The sequence below is a fragment of the Crassostrea angulata genome, chromosome 8 (genome assembly GCF_025612915.1).
Source record: "Crassostrea angulata isolate pt1a10 chromosome 8, ASM2561291v2, whole genome shotgun sequence".
NCBI lineage: Eukaryota > Metazoa > Mollusca > Bivalvia > Ostreida > Ostreidae > Magallana > Magallana angulata.
The window spans coordinates 22,753,969-22,773,480 of NC_069118.1; the positions used below are offsets into that span (position 1 = coordinate 22,753,969).

At 31.1% G+C, this 19,512-nt stretch overlaps 2 protein-coding genes across 2 annotated transcripts; one reads left to right on the forward strand and one right to left on the reverse strand.

The window, feature by feature from the left end:
- Positions 1–1,291: 1,291 nt before the first annotated feature.
- Positions 1,292–11,670, reverse strand: LOC128161207 (uncharacterized). Its single transcript, XM_052824431.1, has 5 exons — positions 11,573–11,670; positions 11,360–11,424; positions 11,092–11,229; positions 10,864–10,944; positions 1,292–1,546 (listed from the first exon to the last, which is right to left on the reverse strand). The coding sequence occupies exons 1-5, from the start codon at positions 11,638–11,640 to the stop codon at positions 1,317–1,319; spliced, it is 582 nt and encodes a 193-aa protein (XP_052680391.1). The 5' UTR covers positions 11,641–11,670; the 3' UTR covers positions 1,292–1,316.
- Positions 11,671–16,642: 4,972 nt separating this feature from the next.
- Positions 16,643–18,292, forward strand: LOC128160794 (uncharacterized). Its single transcript, XM_052824122.1, has 5 exons — positions 16,643–16,710; positions 16,863–16,927; positions 17,058–17,195; positions 17,343–17,423; positions 18,228–18,292. The coding sequence occupies exons 1-5, from the start codon at positions 16,643–16,645 to the stop codon at positions 18,290–18,292; spliced, it is 417 nt and encodes a 138-aa protein (XP_052680082.1).
- Positions 18,293–19,512: the final 1,220 nt, after the last annotated feature.

Genomic DNA, 19,512 nt, shown 5'->3' on the forward strand with positions numbered 1-19,512 from the left:
TGAAAATTAATATACAAAACAGGCACGTAGCATCGTTTTTGAAAGTGGGGGGGGGGGGGGCAGACTCATCCAAAAAATCTTGACAAGCAAAAAAAAAAAAAAAAAAAAAAAAAAAAAAGGGGGGGGGGGCAACTCCATGATAATTCCATTTTTTATATGTAAATTTTAAAAAAATTTGTGGCTGCGAGAAAAAGCGGGGGAGGGGGGGGGCAGGCCCCCTGCCCCCCTGATGCTACGTGCCTGCAAAAGGCTTGATCTTCAAACAATTGCTTTTAAGATTTTTCTCGTTTTTTTAACGATAATATTGGCGACGTCATGTTGACACTCTCATCAAAAGTCACAATTTTAATAGTGATTTCGAAGAATGTGAACATCTTAAAAGCCTGTTGATCTGGAAAAGAATAAAGCACAATTTGAGAGAATAATATGTACACGTCCCCATAAAAACTTTCTTTCTTTAAACATTAACTGTATACAGGGTTATTCTCGCCCGTGTTATTTTCGCCCTTTTTCACTTGCAAACGGTTTCGCCCCGTCTTGAATTCGCCCAGACAGAGTTGTGAATTAAGAAAGATAGTTTGAGACATAGGAATTCACCCAGTCTTAAATTAGCCAGTTAACAAATAGGGCGAAAGGGGCGAAAATAAAACGGGGGCGAATATTTAATTAGCCTGTTGACAACTAGGGCGAAAGGGGCGAAAATAAAACGGGGGCGAATATTTCCATGTATACAGTATTTATTATTTAGAGCATCGTCAAAACGAAGATGGGTAAATAAGGCTTGTAAAATGTCCATGAGAGGCCCCATGTGACGGCAAAAAGGCACTGTAGAATTAAAAAAATCTACAAATCTGATAACTTTTTGAAAAACTTTTAAAAACGTTAACAATGTATATTTAATATAACATCAATTTGGAACTCTTAAATATGTTAAATACTTTGAATAGATTGATTTAATTGGGGTGTACGTGTCAAAACCTCTAATTAGTGTCATTTTTAGAACTTCTATGCCTTTTCTTTTATAGAGTGGTCATGGGCTCAATATTTTTGTCATAGTCTAAAAAGAGGTTTTAAGGAAATCTGTGAAACCGATTTTAAGACTTAACCAAATGGGCATTTGTTCTATTCCCCCATCTTCTTTTGACAACTTGATACATATCGAACAAACTTGCTTTTTTCTTGAAAATATACATGAAGTCAGAAAAGAGATCAAGTTACGAGATTATGATTTTGAATGTTTTTGAAAAATTATTATATTTTATAATTGATTTCACCTTATACTGTTGTCAGCATCATCAATATCTGTATAAACCTCATCAAGCAAAGCTGGTCTCCGAAATCACCTCCATATATAAGTATGTTTCTCGACGTATCTCAAACATCAGTACAAGGCATATAAATGATCCAATCAAAATAATAATAATCTTTTCAGGCGTTATGGCAATTTGTGTGGTGACTTCTATTTTTTCTTTGGATGTATACGTCGTGTTTTCAACTATATCATGAGATGTTTGTGAAACACTTATGCCCCCTTTCTTGGAAATATCTGCAAAGAAAATGAACAGAAACTACTGCAAATAGTTGGATTTTTTCTTAGTCCATGAAGCATAAATCTGTCAAAAATGGCTTGCTTGTACCCAAAATAAAACTTGACCTATATATTATTATGACAAATGTATACCAAATTTCATTTCAATGTGTGAAACCTCTGCAAAGAAAATGAACAGAAACGGCAAATAATTGGGATTTTTTTTATGTCCAAGGGGCATAACTCTGTCGAAAATGGCTCGATCGTACCCAAAATAAAACCTAATGTAATCAAACTTGACTTGGATATTATATAAGATATTATTATGGTTAATCTGTATACCAAATTGCATTTCAATATGTGCAGCCTCTGCGAAGAAAATAAATGGAAACTGCAATTAAATAATTGGAGATTTTCTAGGTCCAAGGGGCATAATTCTGGTGAAAATGGCTCGATCGTACTCAAAATAAAACCTAACCTAAATATAATTATGAGAAATCTGTATACCAAATTTCATTTCATTATGTGCAACCTCTGCGAAGAAAATGAACGGAAACTATTGGTGGACCGACAGACCAGTTGACAGAGAGACAGACAGACAGACAGCAGCAAAGCAATATGCCCTCCCTTCTTCAAAAGAGGGCAAAGCTATAAAAAAAGTAATATCCCAATCATCTAATAAACAAATAAAACAATCGTCAACTCTCGTTTTTCAAGTTTATTCAAGATGACTTGTAAGAAATCTCGATGTTTCCTGTTAGAAGTTGTGTATGGGTGTAATCACACTCCAGTCTTTCCTGTGGATGCAATGCAATATATAACATATAAGCTTTAAAAAGTCACATCCTTGTATACACAAGTACATTACTATTTTATCAAATTCCAATTAAAACATAATGTATGGAGAACAGACATCATTCTAGGAATATAACACGCTTTGCATTTTAACGGACTGACAATCTTGGAAACATTAATAAAATTAACTCTCTCGTACAACTTAATTTATTCATAAATGTTTACAGGTTATCTTTGTTATTATTGGATGAGGGTGGTGTATCGCAAAGTTATTCATTGACACAAGAAATACAATTTAAAGTTACAATGTCATGAATTAAACTTTTAAAGGTTTATCAATGTAGCTGTACATATAAGGATACGGAGTTCAACATTCTAAATTAATATTTAAGAAATTACTTTTACGTGCAAAAAAGAGAATCATGATATCTTTTTTTAAACTGACTAAATGTCCAAAAACAGTAATTTGAAATCACCAACTAGTCCTTAATTAAGGGTGTTATTTACTCAGGGTTTGAGTTCTCAAATTCCGATTGTTAAAAAGTTCAATGAAATGAGTAAAATTTGTTCTAAACACAAAAAGTATTTATAAAATGAATTATTATTGACAAAACATTCAATAGTTTTACTTTATTATGGAATTATGCTCAAACAAAAATTGACTTTTAGCCAAACAGAGGAAATTCGGACTAAATTTTGCAGATTTTGTTTTCTGCTAAAAGTTTTTTGGCAGTAGTCTAATATTAAAAGTTAGGATTTTATATTTAAGTCTACGTAATTTTGCATATTTTCCGTTGGTTTTACCTCAATTATTCATTAAAATAATCTTATGACACGAATAATAAAAATATTGAAAAATGCTTAAAAACGATAAAAGCATCATATCTTAAAATTTTGATCATTGACCTTATATAAATGTTATGCCAACAGAATAATGTCGATATAAGTAGTTCAATATAATAAATGTTTTTCTATTATCATCATTCAATTTTTTGTAAAATTGAATCAAAAATGGGTAGGGATTTGAAAACTGATAGAGGAAATTCGGACTGAATTATTTTTTAAAATTGATGCTGAAATCTTAATGTTGTGTACTTATTTAGTGCCACTACCATTCGTAAACTGTATCTTATTTTTTAAAGTGTTTAATTATTTGTAATATTTTTATAATTAAGAAAATCTCAATCGTAGTGGAAAATTTTATGGGATTTTGCTTGATTTTGCAATAAATATTCAATGGCCATTAACTCAAAAAGTAGGTCATTGACCTACTTTTCTGAGAGTGAAAAATAACAATACAAGCAAAGGTCTATAACACACAATAGATGGTTTTTCATTATCATCAGTGGATTTTTTTTTCATTCTGAGTAAACGTCATCCTTAAGAATCCCTTTAAAGTAATGAAATTATTTTTCAAGACTTGATAAAACTTAAAAAAAAATCTTTTAAACTGATTTTTACTTTAAATTTCAACACTGGATGTGTGTCATTTATATAATCATGTACTCTTAAGGAGGTTGGCTCCTGAAATAATAGTAATGTCAATCATCCGAAAACCACTTAGATCTAAAGAGGGGGACCTTAAATGTTCAATTATTTTATTTGTGACCAAGGTCACATGCCAATTTTTTTTTTCGAAATATAGGCCCCTAAACAAAAATGATAATTCTTCTGAAACTTTTGTTGCTATAATTTGACATGGAAATTGATAATTACAAGAAATCAAACAAAAATTTATAGGTTAAACAATTATTTAGTTATGACTTTAATACAGTATGAAGTTGAACACATGTATTGACTATAAAAGTAAAAGTTTAAAAATTCTTGCTTTACTGGTGGCTTCAAAGGCCAGTACACAATGAACACTACAACAGATGTTGCACAATTTTGGAGTTATCAAATTATAACGCAAAAAAAAAATATAGTAATGTCATCTTTCCAAAACTTTGCATACAAAAAGACATACATTTAATGTCTCATTTAAAAGTAAAACAAGTAGGGGTCACATCTAAAAAAAAAATGAGATATACATGTAGCATGAAATAAGCTTATTTTAGGCCAAAATACATGTATAACGATAGAATATCAAAATATCGTTTAGATATGTTTATTCAGAATATCGTGAATATATCGTAATCCACAAGCTATCTAGAAGTTTGGTCTGCGTTGAAAATTAGGGTGCTAAAGTAACAGTACTCTAAAACTAGTGAGTTATATATGAAAATGGTTCATTTCCTTCTTGAAAATCCCCCGCCACAAACTATAGTCCCTTACTATACTCTTTAGATGTTAAGGCGTCCCGATGGTAAAATACGGCTGGAAAACGATATTATTTGAATCATCGCAAAAATACTTTGACCAGGAGTATTTCTTAAAATCTATGTTACATTTATTGACACCGATGTTAAACATTTTATTTGATGCATTTTGTGACGTCATATGTTCTTTGTAATCACGTGACGGGCGAATCCTAGTATTGCAAATGATCTTTTTAAATCGCATCGGCGCAGGTGATTAATGACATTAAATCAAACATATTTTTAAGAAAAATCCTTTGTTAAGTCATATACTTTAAAGTTCTTGCTTGGGAAAGAAATAGATATTTCGTTTATCGAAGATATTGTTGAAACATTCCAGAAAATCATCAAAATAATGCACATTTTTACTAATCAAAAGCGATTTACAAAAAATTGGGGTTAATCCGTAGGTTTCCGTAGCACGATTCACATTGGTACTTATATTCTCTACCAATTTTACGTAAAATATTCTAAATTCATGTTGATCTTTCACCTGCGCCAAGCTGGTTTTACATGCATTAAAATTTTTTCATTCAGTTGTTTACACGTAGCAGGGAGAGTCTCCAAACCACTAGTTTATAAATTGTCTTTTACTTATAACGAAGCTTTACAATTGTCGATTATTTGATACTGGTTTTTAATATGAATGAATTCTGTACGTCCAGCATTAACGGCAGCATCTATGTAAAGGAAACATGCGGTTTTATAGTGGTTTGATGTAATTCACTTTTGACGTTGAGATACATTCCCTGGGAACTATCGACAGGAATGCAGATCGTGACGTCAAAGTTAATTATGACGTCATATCGTATGAAGAACAGACAAGTGACTTTCTACACATCGCTGTAAAATCCATCGGGAAGCCTTAACATGCCCGCGTAAATTTTTAAAAACAATTTTATTCAATATAGTTTATTTGGCATTGTGAAAAATATATACTACTAGAATTAATCTGTGATGCAGAAGTTTCAGACTAGAGGTGACCAAGAATGGCTACCCCAAATCTAAGGAGCGAACCTCTTAATATAAATTTGCTACTTTAGTGATCAATTTATTATTAAGAAAACGTTTTATTAGGAGATACATGTAGGAATACCGAATGATTATCAAACAAGGATGCTGTGTCTCCAGTATACGTCTTTTAAAAAAGCTTCACAACAACAAAAAGAAGTTACAAGTATTGTGAGATCGACTGTACGAAAGATCAATGCTCAGTCAAGCGGGATTTCAAATCGATAAACACAAAAGAGCACAAGGAAAACGCACCGGGAAATCAGTTTGAGTTAAATATGAAGGACAGCAAATTCGAATTCAACATTCCTTCAAGAAAGGCTGGAAAAGTTGAGTGAATTGCAGAACTGAATGATGCAGAGAGATTTAGAGAAAAAACCGTATCAGGCATTCATAAAGAAATTGTGGAGTTGCGTCAACTAAACAAAATTCGGAAAATACCAGATGGGCCTCGGTTGATCACTGTCAATGAATACAATGTATTTAGATGACCAATGCAATTAGCCAATAATAACGGTAGTGCTGTTACGTTTAGAGACGCTGTCAATCGCGCATTTAGCTTTAGTTTAGTTTAGCTGTAGCTTTATATCACATGCATGGTATACCGGTCATAGTGAACTTGGTCGATGGCTGTGTTTGTGACACTTTTCAATTGTGTAAGTCTGTACCAGACTCGATACAAAATACATTATCTACAGAACCAGGTTTTATTTGGATTTCTTATGAATCAGGAAAATGTAATGTTAGAATTTCCTGTTCCTTATAGCAAATATTTTGGATATCTGTTGATTAAAATGATATATAAAATGTATATTAACTTGTGTTGTTATCATTCTTTCTGCCTTTAGATCTGTGACATATATTGTGAAACACCCTGTATAAAACAAAACCTGTATTGAAGAAAACTATTTAGAGAACAACGTTTCTGCGAAGAGTTTTCTTCTATTGTATGAAAAATTATTGTATCAAAACCATCATTTGAAAATATATACCAACTAATGACCAGATTGCAGTTTTTCTATCTAAAATTCAAGGCGAAAACACTCGTCATCTCTTAAAATACCATGAAATCAATAGTAAGGGGTAAAGAGATAATCTAAATGCAAAATGTTAAACATTTGATAGTTGTATCTTATTATGAACAAATAGATGAAGGAAGATAAAGAAAATGATTGTTGAACATTAAACTTAACTATAATTGTTATATTTAGTGGTTTATTCTCACTATATAACTCTATATAGACGAATTATTAATATTTGTAATATTTGCTCTTCCAAAAAATATTGACCGGCTAGGAATACTATCTAGAGAATATTCTGATTTGTTGATTCGTAAACGGTGACGTAAATAACTCTTCGCGACTCCAAAACAAGGTGACGTCATACATGTAATAGACTATCATTCAAGGCAAGTAAACAACGGACGCAAAATGCGACGGTTTGCTATCATAACGGGTATATGGATTTGCTAATTACAGTGAAGTAATATCAGGTAGAATATCTGTAACTTAATTTCTACGGGCGGCAGAACATCAACAGTGACCGTTTGATACCGACGATATTTTGGAAATGAGCTTTACGCAAACTCCGCTTCGCGTCGGGCAATATTTCGTCACTCGAGGGCTAATATATAATCAATGTTGCCATCAACCCCAGTCAAAATTTTTATAATGTTACTGAGACTTAATATGTCAATATAGAGTGTCCACAGCAAAAACATTTAGCTGTGCATCCCTTGATTATTGCATGCGTCATTCATTTGGAGTAAAATTTTTGACATGAGTTTCAGTAAAAATACACATCATGCTCCTTATAATTAGACGTTTCACAACCTTTTTGCTCATAAAACATGTTCTGTCTGTAGTTATTTGTCTCTAATTTTACTTTGTGATCCGTCATTTATAACGCCACTGTGCACGAGTGCGGGGAAACCTAGCATTGAAAACACGATGGAAGAAGAGTTTGTTTACAATTTAGAATCACGTTTTTCATGCCTTAAATTAGATACATGCAATTCTTATATCAGATGATACCCGAAGCATTATTATTCCGATATTCATTAATGTAGAACGATATAAAGAGTTGATTATGTATAATAAAAAAATGAAACACGACTTGATTTTAGCATCGTCGGAGTTAATACCCCTCTCCCTGAGGGATGCATGTACCGAGAGTGTTTATTTATTCTTTATTCAAAAATTCCTCTAAACGAAAATCCACTTGTGCACGTGGTTTAAAACATAAAGTAAAGACACGGAACACATGGAGCAGGAACCTGATTCAGTGACTGGCAAAACACCAAAACCTTCGTGATGATTAAGTTTAATTCGGGTTTTATTCCTTTTATTCAATCTACAGGGTCTCCGATGACATTCTTCCCTTTGTTTCTATTCTTGTCAGTCTGTCTTTTTTTCTTTCCTTGCCAAATCTGTCAAAGTTAACGGTATACCTATCTTTCTCGTCATCGCCATTGTTGTCGATGGACCGGAGATGGATATCACGTGACCCACTGAAGGCGGGGTTATTCAAATCTTTTGTATTTTTTACCGTGTCGGTATAAAATAAAAACTAAAAAAAAAAAAATGCATTTCTTGTATATTTGTTATGCGATTGACTTTTAAAGCGTAATTTGTGAGACAGTCCTATCTTTAAGTAAAGAAGTTATCCAAATAATCAGATCGTTGTTCACTAAAAAACACCACATATACCTTTAATTATTCTTAAAGAATATATAAACAGTTCCCTCTCAAGACCAAAAAAGCCCCAAAGAACCTAAACCCCCCACCCCCCCCAAAAAAAAAAGAAAAAAAGAAAAAAAGACAATCCCCCCCCCCACCCCCCCCCCCCCAAAAAAAAATTAAATTGAGGTTATGAATTCATTTTAAATTTATGCAAAAAGTTGACCTTTGTCACTGTTTTTTTTACACGTAATAAAAATGTATTTACAATTCTTTTAATTATGTGTTGAATCTATTTAAATTCAGAACATAAAAATCTATATTGATCTAGGAATTGTTGAACTCAAAGCTTTATTAAAAATCTTTTAATGTATTTCCTTCCGTTTGAATGAATGTTTCCTTGTGCATGCATGTACCAAGCAAGATATCCAACGAATAAAATTTCTTTTTCTATTTTGAAATTTTAGAACCAATATTTCCTTAATCATTGGTTAATATACATCATCTATTAAATAATGGACTAAGTTTATTATATAATTAGAATATTTTACATCGTAATAAATTATTTTTTTTATGTCAGCTCATTAAAAATTGTATGTCAATCTGTCAATTCATTTTTGTTTGAATTTTCGTTTTTTTTCTCTCGAACCTCAATACCAGTATAAATACCTTTTCATTTTTTTTTCAAATGAATGGTTGGACCCCACTCAAAACGGCATTAAGGATGAGTGCTTTCCTTATGAATTATAACCGGTATATATGAAATGGGCTTCAAAAGTTGTCAACTGTCAGACCCTTTTTTAATGCTGCTTGGTCCGATTCTCTTTTGTTATTACAGTATCAAATAATTTTCCATACAAACCATTTGTCTTAGTTATGGACTCTCTCATGTTAACAGAAGCAGAATCGGTCTCTTTTCAAATTTACAAATATTTAAAGTAAATAAAAATAATTTCTTTTTAGGTAAACGATAAAACTGACCAAAATGCATTATGGGATGTTTAGAAAAGGGAACAGTTTGGTTTCGTCCCCCGAATGATTCGTAATACAACCATATCCGTCTTGAGGTCAGGGGTGAATTTTAACATGAGGCGAAATAACGCGATACATTTTTATGTTCTTTGTTTTGTTAACAAATTTTGTACATATTTTTTTTCATTGAAATCTAGCTTAATTGACTAAGAAACCTACTGCAATGTCTATTATAATTATACATATAATTAATTAGCATAACAACCGTTTAAAAACGTGCGCAAAATTTGATATAAAATCGGACCAAACAGCATTAAGAAAACTGATTTTATCAGATAAAAAACTATGACAAAGTAAACTTTCTTTTATCAATTTACGAATACTTTTTTTTTATTACATCGTTAATCTAAATTTGACAACTGCTTTTAGAACAAGGTTTCCTCTTTCCTAACACGTTTCAAGCATTCAATGCTAATTTTCTTTTAGAACATTCCAGTTGAACAGTTCCTTTTCCAGCAACCGGTTTTTTAAATTTATTTAATTATTGCTTCGACTTTGTTGTAAATAAATGTGATCTTTATTATATATAAGATTCTGTGGTTTCATTAATATTCAAGGGTATCAATTTTCGTGGATAAAGATAAAAAATCACAATTTTTAAAGGATACGTACATTCGTGGCCGATGACCCTATCAATACAAGATATAAATAGAAATTGCACTTCAATGAGCACTTAATTTCGTGGATCAACTTAATAACGAAATCCACGAAAATTGGTATTCAACGAATATTGATGAAACCACAGTACATACCTTTTTTCACGATCTCATTTAAAAAGAACAAATTTCGTATCAATTAAACTTATCACCTGCTTCTTAGTTACATATTATTACTATTCGAGCAAACTCACAACCGAAATGATAGGTTTATTTGTAAGAATGATATTGTATTGCCTCCTGCTGTATCAGCCGCTGTTTTAATGGTTACAAATTGGTCAAGGTTAAAAACAAGAACTCATAATGAAAGTTAAATCTTGCTCCTTTATTTACTTGATTTAGTTTAGTAAGCGAATTCATTCATGATTATGATTTTAAAATCTAAACATCCTACTTTTCAGTTACATAACGGGGGATTAATTCGATCATTTTGTTTAACGATTTACATATGAAAAGAAATATGAAAGGGCATCGTCAACATAGACGTTTTTTGACATTTATTTTGACGTTCGATTGACACTGAGAGTCTGTTCTTCACCTATCTTAATTTCTTAAATGTGGCGGATATATGGAGAAACGATTGATTTATAAATTTGAATTGCATCAAAACTATGTAAAATAACATAAATATATGTTATGTTCAATAAGTTATGTATGAAAAACATATAAAACTGTTACAATAGTTTTTAAAAATCATTCCTTGTTAACAATATTAAGCTTTCCAAAGAAATGTATTTAAATCTTGAATATTTAAATGATACTTTTATTATTGTATGAAAAGGTTTTTTGTATACATTTATTGTTTTTTACTTTTCAGTACAAAAAAACCCCATGAATATTATCCATATAGAACACTTGAAGTATACCTTGTAACTTTTGGTGAGTAGTGTTCTTTGCACTTTGTAATTCATTCGACCGCTTATGTTTTACTGTAGCTGTTCCAATCTCTGAATCAAAATAGAGATGGCAATTTCAAATGACTAGTAATCACCGAAATTATATCAACAGATATTCATCTTTTTTAAAAGAATGTTTGTTCTGTCATGAAATCAGGAAAGAGTAATAATTGAAAATTGTAACTTAAGAATTCGTACCTGGGATTTCAGTGGTTTTTTGGCAACCGAATATATGATGACACGCTGAACAGTTACACACTTGACTACATAGAAATCCGTATGAAGGCTGTGTACACATATCAGAGCAGTTGTGTCCGAAGTATCCAGCAGGACAGTCTACAAATTTCACAGGTCTGAAACAACTCTTATTGACGATCGTCATTTTTGATAGTATGAATTGAAAATATCAAATAAATGCAGAGACTATCTTATTAGGTTAATTGAAGTATTAATTTAAACACGATACCTTTGCATTTATCTCCATCTTTAAATGTATTGTAGGTACAACCACCCGTATCATTGTTAGTAACTCTATAAAATGAGTATCATAAAAACGCCAATGTAGAAGTCAAACACTTTACGGAAGGCAAATCTTTGAAAAAACTACTACTCTACGCTGTTCAATCAAGCTAAAAATCAATGACTAAGATATTTAAAAAATCAATAATATTTCTTGTACCTGTTAATACGAGTAGCCCATATAAAGATAACAGTACTGACGCATCTACCTATAAAAATATTAAACATCTTTAAATATTCGTTAGTAATACACTTCCAGCAATGATGTTTTGAGTTCTTGTGTCATAATATTATATAGAACACTTGATGAAATCCCACGCACGCGCGGGAAATGATACTTCACGCATTGTTTTGTACATATATTTTGTTTTCGCTGTGTCCGATTTTGTTTTCTGAATCGATTTTTTATTTTTTCTTTAATTTTCATTTTCGCATTATCTTTATTCTATTATTTGTCAACCTTCAATTGCATATACGTGCGCATTGACTCTTATTTCAACAAGGGGAGAGAGATGTAGTGAGACGCATCTCTTTTCTAAAATTTAATCTTTAATTCAAATTTCACAATTATTTTACTTTCTAAAAAAGTTTTCTTTATGTAAGTTTCAGATTAAAGGTTGTTTTAAAAAAGAAATAGGGGAAGGGTTTCGCCTCCGTTTAATACGCACATCCTGTTGAATCGTGCATTCATTAAACGAATTGGTTCAATTTATTTTTTTTAAAAGAACGATTACACTTATGGGCCCCTGTATAAATGAAAAAGAATGAAGATTCAAATTAAGCATACTTTTTTTTTTTATCTCACGTCATTTATTGATATTTAAATCATAAAAATCAACAGGTTTAAGCGCTGAATTTAGTTTATATAAAAAGCACGAAACTTTACAACATAGTAGGGGTCAGCCGACATTCGTATATTTTATATAGTATATCGAGGTCGGGCATTCATTTCAAAGTCTTTTTTTTGTGCCAGACTAACTGTGTACAAGCTTGATGAAAAGATAGCAGACGCATTATACATTTACTTCTGTGAAAATAAGACATTTGTACAACATTAGGCTGGTACTTGGAAAATGTATGAACATTTTAAGTTCTTTCCTGTAGCAAGCAAGGGTTATTGCCTTCGTGACCCGTGCATGTTGAACCAACGTATTAAATAAACTATTTTAAGTAGTTACTTGGGTTCTGTCCAAGTAGACGTTTGTCATATATGCTCACTGTAAAACACCGACACTTTTGAAATCAGTTTCAATCGACTTTATTTGGTAAGAAATGCATGTTTGTTTGGTCACTATGGTAATATGCAACTTCAAAGTTTTACTCAATTTTTTTTCCAGACATAAAATAACGCATAAAGTATAATTCAGCAAACGCGCCAAGGGTATAAGTTCAATAAACTTAAAACATCGTCTCCTGTGAGATTGTTTATTCAAAATTTAGATTTTTAAGAAAAAATGACAATATCAAAGGGAATCATAAAATACCATCATTGAAGTTATACCAAGTAGATAAAAAAAATCGTCGAAAAGAACATAAAATAATTATAAGCTATTATATTTTTAAACAATATTAACACTGCACTTAGCTTGATAAAAATGGCTGAACGTTGAAATATACATTTTCATTTTCAGTAATACTGATCGAGTTATATTGCCATAACAAATTACTAGTGTCGATATTGTTTAATTTTTCTATTTTAACGATAACATTCAATCACCCATTTCGTGGAATAATAATATTTTACACAAGATAAAAAGTAATGATATGCATCTTCTACTCTTTCCCAAGATGATAATTAATTAAAGGACAATCAATGATTTTATATTTATATAAATCTTTTTTTCAATATACAATTACGACAAAGGCTAGTGTGAATTATATTCCAGTAAAGTTCATATGGAAAATAAGATTGAGGTTGAGATATAGAAGGCTGAAAATTGTTCTTGAAAGATTTTAATGTTGACGATTTTCTAATTTCTAATTTCTAAAAGCATACCATGCTACGAATCAAGAGGAAACAAAAAGATTTTTTAAATATTTAGTCTACATTTTGGAATACTGAAATTTTGCGATTGTCTTGAAATATAAGTAGATCCAAGCGAGCGAGTGTCAACCCTGCAACTAATCTCGCTGCTGCTAAGTGTTATTTTGTAGGCTTGTCCAAATTATAATTTGATCAGCCACTCTAAATTTATTCCATCTGGGGTCTTATACATGTCTTCTTCGACATAATATTTCTATGTAAAACTCTGAAACTTAGACTTCTTGAATAACTTTCAAATAAAGGTAGTACATTGACTATTTTCCATTGAAAAATCAAATGAACATTCTTTCAAAGAATGATTAAAGAAGACAAAGAGGATTACTGATACAAAAATGGTAGCCTTTAACATTTTATGACTAATATTTGTTTTGTTCATGGGAAGAGTATAAACATTGTCAATAACATCCAGTTCTGTGATAACAATTCTATCAAAATTTTATTACAAAAAAGGGGAAATTGTAGTTATGTTGATATATTTTCATCAGTGTAGACGAAATAGATGCAAGAAAAATTGTTTAATGACTCCACTTTATCACTTTCACTACACACTCTTGAACATTTTAAATTAGTAGTATTTCGGTCCTATTTTTACATTTAAAAACAATAATTTAAAAAAAAAATGGAAATTATGTTCGGGTTTTTTAATGCGTTTACTTATCACAGCGACCTGTGTTTCAACAGTGGTTGTATGGGACAGGGTACAATGGTCGTCCGCATGGACACGTGGGTTTTCACCGGGCACCCCGGTTTCCTCCTTCAGCAGTGGCCCCCTTGCGCTAACATCCGTGCCAACGAGAGATATCAACATAAATTGTAGAACTTGTTTATCAACTACGGCGGCGTGGAAGGGCCAAATGAAAAGATAAATAAGTATTATTTGTTCGGACGAATTATGATTTCTTAGGACGATATAACTTATTTGTTCGAACAAATACTAGTAAGTTATTTGATCGGACGGATAAGGTTTTGTTCGGACAAATTAACTATTTGTTCAGAAGAATTAGCTATTTGTTCGGACGAGTTAGAATTTGTTCGGACGAATAAGTTTTTTTTGTTTTGACGAATTAGGATTTGTTCGGACGAATTACGATTTGCTCAGATTAATTAGGATTTGCTCGGACGAATTAAGATTTGTTCGGACGAACAAGTTATATGTGTATAAAAAACAGCATTTTTGATGAGTAATTTATAAGACTATCTGATCTGGCAATGATATAGATGATAAAGGGGGAGAGGGTCTGTGATCAAGCCACTCATTTTCTGGAATTTTGGTTTTCCTTTAAACGATAAATTCTATATGTTATACATGTACTAGTCACTGATACTGCAAGGGTGTTGAAACAGGCGCGGCAGAGGCGTTCGCCGCCCCAAACATTTTGCTAAAATGATTTAAAAAAGATCAACACTGTGTCACAATTGCATTCAAATTGTAATAGGTTGTTAAAACACTTAACCAATCTGGTAAAAAGGATGGTCCTTGTAAGTCAAACAAAACAATATTTACAAAACAAAAACAAATTATTTACAAATATACAATAAAAAGGAGGTTATTGACATCAGTTCTTTTCGGATGGACTAGCTGGCATTCTACAAGACGTCTCACATAAGGTACGTTCCGTAGGACTGAAAAAGCATGAGTTTTTGGTTCGGATATTAAGTGTTCCACCATAAGTCCTTGCACAGATATTACATGGTCCACCACGTGCCCACTCCGTGGTCACTGGGTTGTATCTCTCTCACACAAATAAGCCCACACAGGGATGTCGTTCCCAAGATCACACAGCATGGGAAACGCCCAAGATATCTCAGCAAGAGTACAAACACGTCCTCACAGCTTGTCGCCCAGAATATATCTAACCTCACTCTTCAAACCACTAAGCAAGTTAATTAAAAAATATATCATACCTGTTAAACAGGTTTTCTCCAGTAGTATTACTACACCCAGTGACCAGTCATGCAAGCAAAAATATATAAATATCTCAAAAGTATGGAAATACATTTCAAACAAAATTTAGATACCAGAACTCAACCAAAAGTATGGGAGTATGTTTGACACATAATTGTGACAGACTGATTAGACATTTGATAATGATGAACTCTATTCACTGTAGCGGCGATGATAACGGCGATTTATGTTTGATTGAGCGGCACAGTGTCAACTTGATTGTTTACAGTCAAACAAGTGAGGTATGTAGTCATGAACATGGTTCTGGCGTGTTTTGACAACCAACAGTGCATTAATTAGATAAATCTGACTTTAAAGGAATATCGTTCTTCAGCTTTGATGATCAATTACAAGTTGTAAGTTAGAAACAACTAATCTTATATATTTAATGATATATATATATATATATATATATATATATATATATATATATATATATATATATATATATATATATATATATATATATATATATATATATATATATATATATATATATATATGCTGGGGGGCAATAAGTTCAATCGTTCTTTTGAAAAATTAAATTGAACTAATTCGTTTCTTGAATGCACGATTTTAGTTTTAATCGTGAACTTTCAGAAACGTGGTAACTAAGAACGCAAGTTAACTAATTAACGTCATTGCAGAAAGTGTAGGACGAGTTCAGATCTACCTTGAATCGGCAACTTTTGTTAAAAATCAAAAATGAATAAGCATGTCCTTGCATGTTTAGATTAACACACACTTCAGTAGTCTTAAATGATAATTTGTGAAGCATGAACAAATTATGTTGATATGTGCGTATAAAACGGAGGCGAAACCTGTCTCCCATTATTTTTCAAAACAATCTTTAATCTGAAATTTACATATAGAAAACTTATTTACAAATTATTTTCAAATTTAAAATACTAGTAAAGAATAAATTTTAGAAAAGAGATACGTCTCACTACATCTCTCTCCCCATGTTGAAATTAGAATCATTGCGCATGTTTATGCGATTGATGGTCGATAAAATAAAAGAATATAAATGATGCAAAAATTATTGCGAACATTTAAGAAATCGATTCAGAAAACTGAACCAAACACAATGAATATAAGATATGTGTACAAAACTACAATGACCAATAATGTGTATCATTTTCCGCGCTTGCGCGCGATATCATCAAGTGTTCTATATAATATTCTGACACAAGAACTCGAAATACCATTGCTGGAAGTGTATCACTAACGAATATTTAAAGATGATTATCATTTTTTTATGTAGATGCATCAGTACCATCATCTTTATATGGGCTACTCGTATTAACAGGTACCATATATATTATTGTTATTTTTAATATCTTAGTCATTGATTTTAAGCTTGATTGAATAGCGTAGCGTAGTAATTTTTTCAAAGATTTAATTGCCTTCTGTATATTGTTGGACTTCTACATTTGCGTTTTAATGATACTCATTATATAGAGTTGCTAACATTGATACGGGTGGTTGTCCCTACAATAAACTTAAAGATGGAGATGAATGCAAAGGTATCGTGTTTAAATTAATACTTCAATTAACCTAATAAGATAGTCTCTGCATTTATTTGATATTTTCAATTCATACTATCAAAAATGACGATCGTCAATAAGAGTTGTTTCAGACCTGTGAAATTTGTAGACTGCCCTGCTGGATACTTTGGACTCAACTGCTCTGATATGTGTACACAGCCTTCATACGGATTTCTATGTAATCAAGTGTGTAACTGTTCAGCGTGTCATCATATATTCGGTTGCAATTTAACCACTGAAATCCCAGGTAGGAATTCTTAAGTTACAATTTTCAATTATTACTCTTTCCTGATTTCATGACAGAACAAACATTCTTTAAAAAAAGATGAATATCTGTTGATATAATTTTTGTGATTCCTAGTCATTTGAAATTGTCATCTCTATTTTGATTCAGAGATTAGAACATCTACAGTAAAACATAAGCAGTCGAATGAATTACAAAGTGCAGAGAACACTACTCACCAAAAGTTACAAGGTATACTTCAAGTGTTCTTTAAGGATAATATTCATAATTTTGTTTGTACTGAAAAGTAAAATACAATAAATGTATACAAAAAACCTTTTAATACAATAATAAAAGTATCATTCAAATATTCAGGATTTAAATACATTTATAAGGAAAGCTTAATATTGTTAACAAGGAATGATTTTTAAACAACTATTGTAACAGTTGTATGTGTTTTTCATACATAACTTATTGAACATAACATATATTTATGTCAAACGACAACGTTAGGTAACAATTTTACATAGTTTTGATTAAATTCAAATTTATAAATCAATCGTTCTAAAGACATTCTAAAGAAATAGGTGATGAATTTCTGTTGATATTATAATAATAAGTCCTGGCCATTTTAAGTGTCATTTTATTTTGATTCAGAGGTTGGACAAACTTCAGTTACAGTAAAACACACCCACTCGAAAGAATTACGAAGTGTAAAGAACACAACTCACCAAAGGCAACAAGGTATACTTCCAATTTTCTATATTCTACTAAATAATGAATTACAATATATGTATAGAAGTAACCATTTAATAAAATTAGAAGTATCATTAGAAATCCAAGATTCATTTGCACTTCTTTGGAAAGCTTTATGTTGTTAACAACGAAATATTTTTTAAAACTATTGAAACTGTTATATGTGTTTTGTCATACATAAGATATTTAACTTAAAATATATTTTATGTCAAATGGCAACGTTAAATAACAATTTTACATAACTATACTTCAATACCATTTTTTAAACAATCATTTCTTTATATATTTGTTACATTTCAGAAAGTCAGAAAGGTTTTGTTTCAAAACAACGTCGGAAATTTGTCAAGATTCGTTCGCAGTTTTGAACAACAGACTCTCAACGTTGATTGAACGTCAAATTCAACGTCGAAAAACGTCTGTGTTATCGTTATTATTTTTCCATTAGTAAATTATAAAACAAACTGGATTAATTAATCCTCTGTTATGCGACTGAACAGTAGGATGTTTAGATTCTGAAATTAGTTTTTGACTCCTAAATGTTAATTTAATACGTAAAATGCTAATGTATTAATTCGCTCATTAACTAAATCACTTAAATAAAGGCCAATATTCGACATTCATTAAGCGTGTATTATTTCAACCCTTTTCTGGAACCATTAAAACAGCTTACGATTTTCAAGTACACCTATTTACTTTCCGTTGTCAATTTGCTAGAATAGTGAAAAGGTGTATCAAAGAAGCAGGAGGTGAGTTTTATTTATATTTAATTTGTTCGTTTTAAATGAGATCGTGAATAAGACATGCAAATTATACTTATAAGCAAGTAAGATCTAATACTAGTATATTTACAGCAAAGTCGAAGCAATATTTCATTTTAAAAAATCTGTTGCTGGAATCGGATTGCTCTACTGGTATGTTCTGATAGAAAAATAGCCTTGAAAGCTTGACATGTGTTAGGAAAGAAGAATTCCTATTCTAAAAGCAGTTGCCAAGCTGAGATAAACGGGGGATAAAAAAAATATATACTGTATTGTTGAATGAATATTCTTAAATTGATAAAAGAAAGTTTACTTTGTTTTTTTTTTCTGATAAACCCAGTTTTCTTTAAAAGAAGCCTGACATCTGACAACTTTTGATGCACATTATATATATATATATATATATATATATATATATATATATATATATATATATATATATATATATATATATATATATATCGGTCATAATTTATAAGTAAAGCGCTCTTCCTTACTGCCGCTTTTAGTAAGGTTCAACCATTAATTTGAAAAAAAAATGAAACTTTGTTTACATCGGCATAGAGGTTCGAGATAAAAGGAAGAAAATACAAACAAAAATGAATTGACAGATTGACAGACAAAACCCCAGACAGATTGAGAAAAAAACGCTTTGTTGAGTTTTCAAATCAGTTGACATAAAAGAGGAACAATTCTTTGCGATAAAACTGAAAGTTATTACGATATACAATAGTCCTATTGTAAAATAAACTTAGTCAACATTTTAATATATAATGTATAGTAACCCATGATGAAGGAAATAATGATTATTAAATTTCAAAATAGAA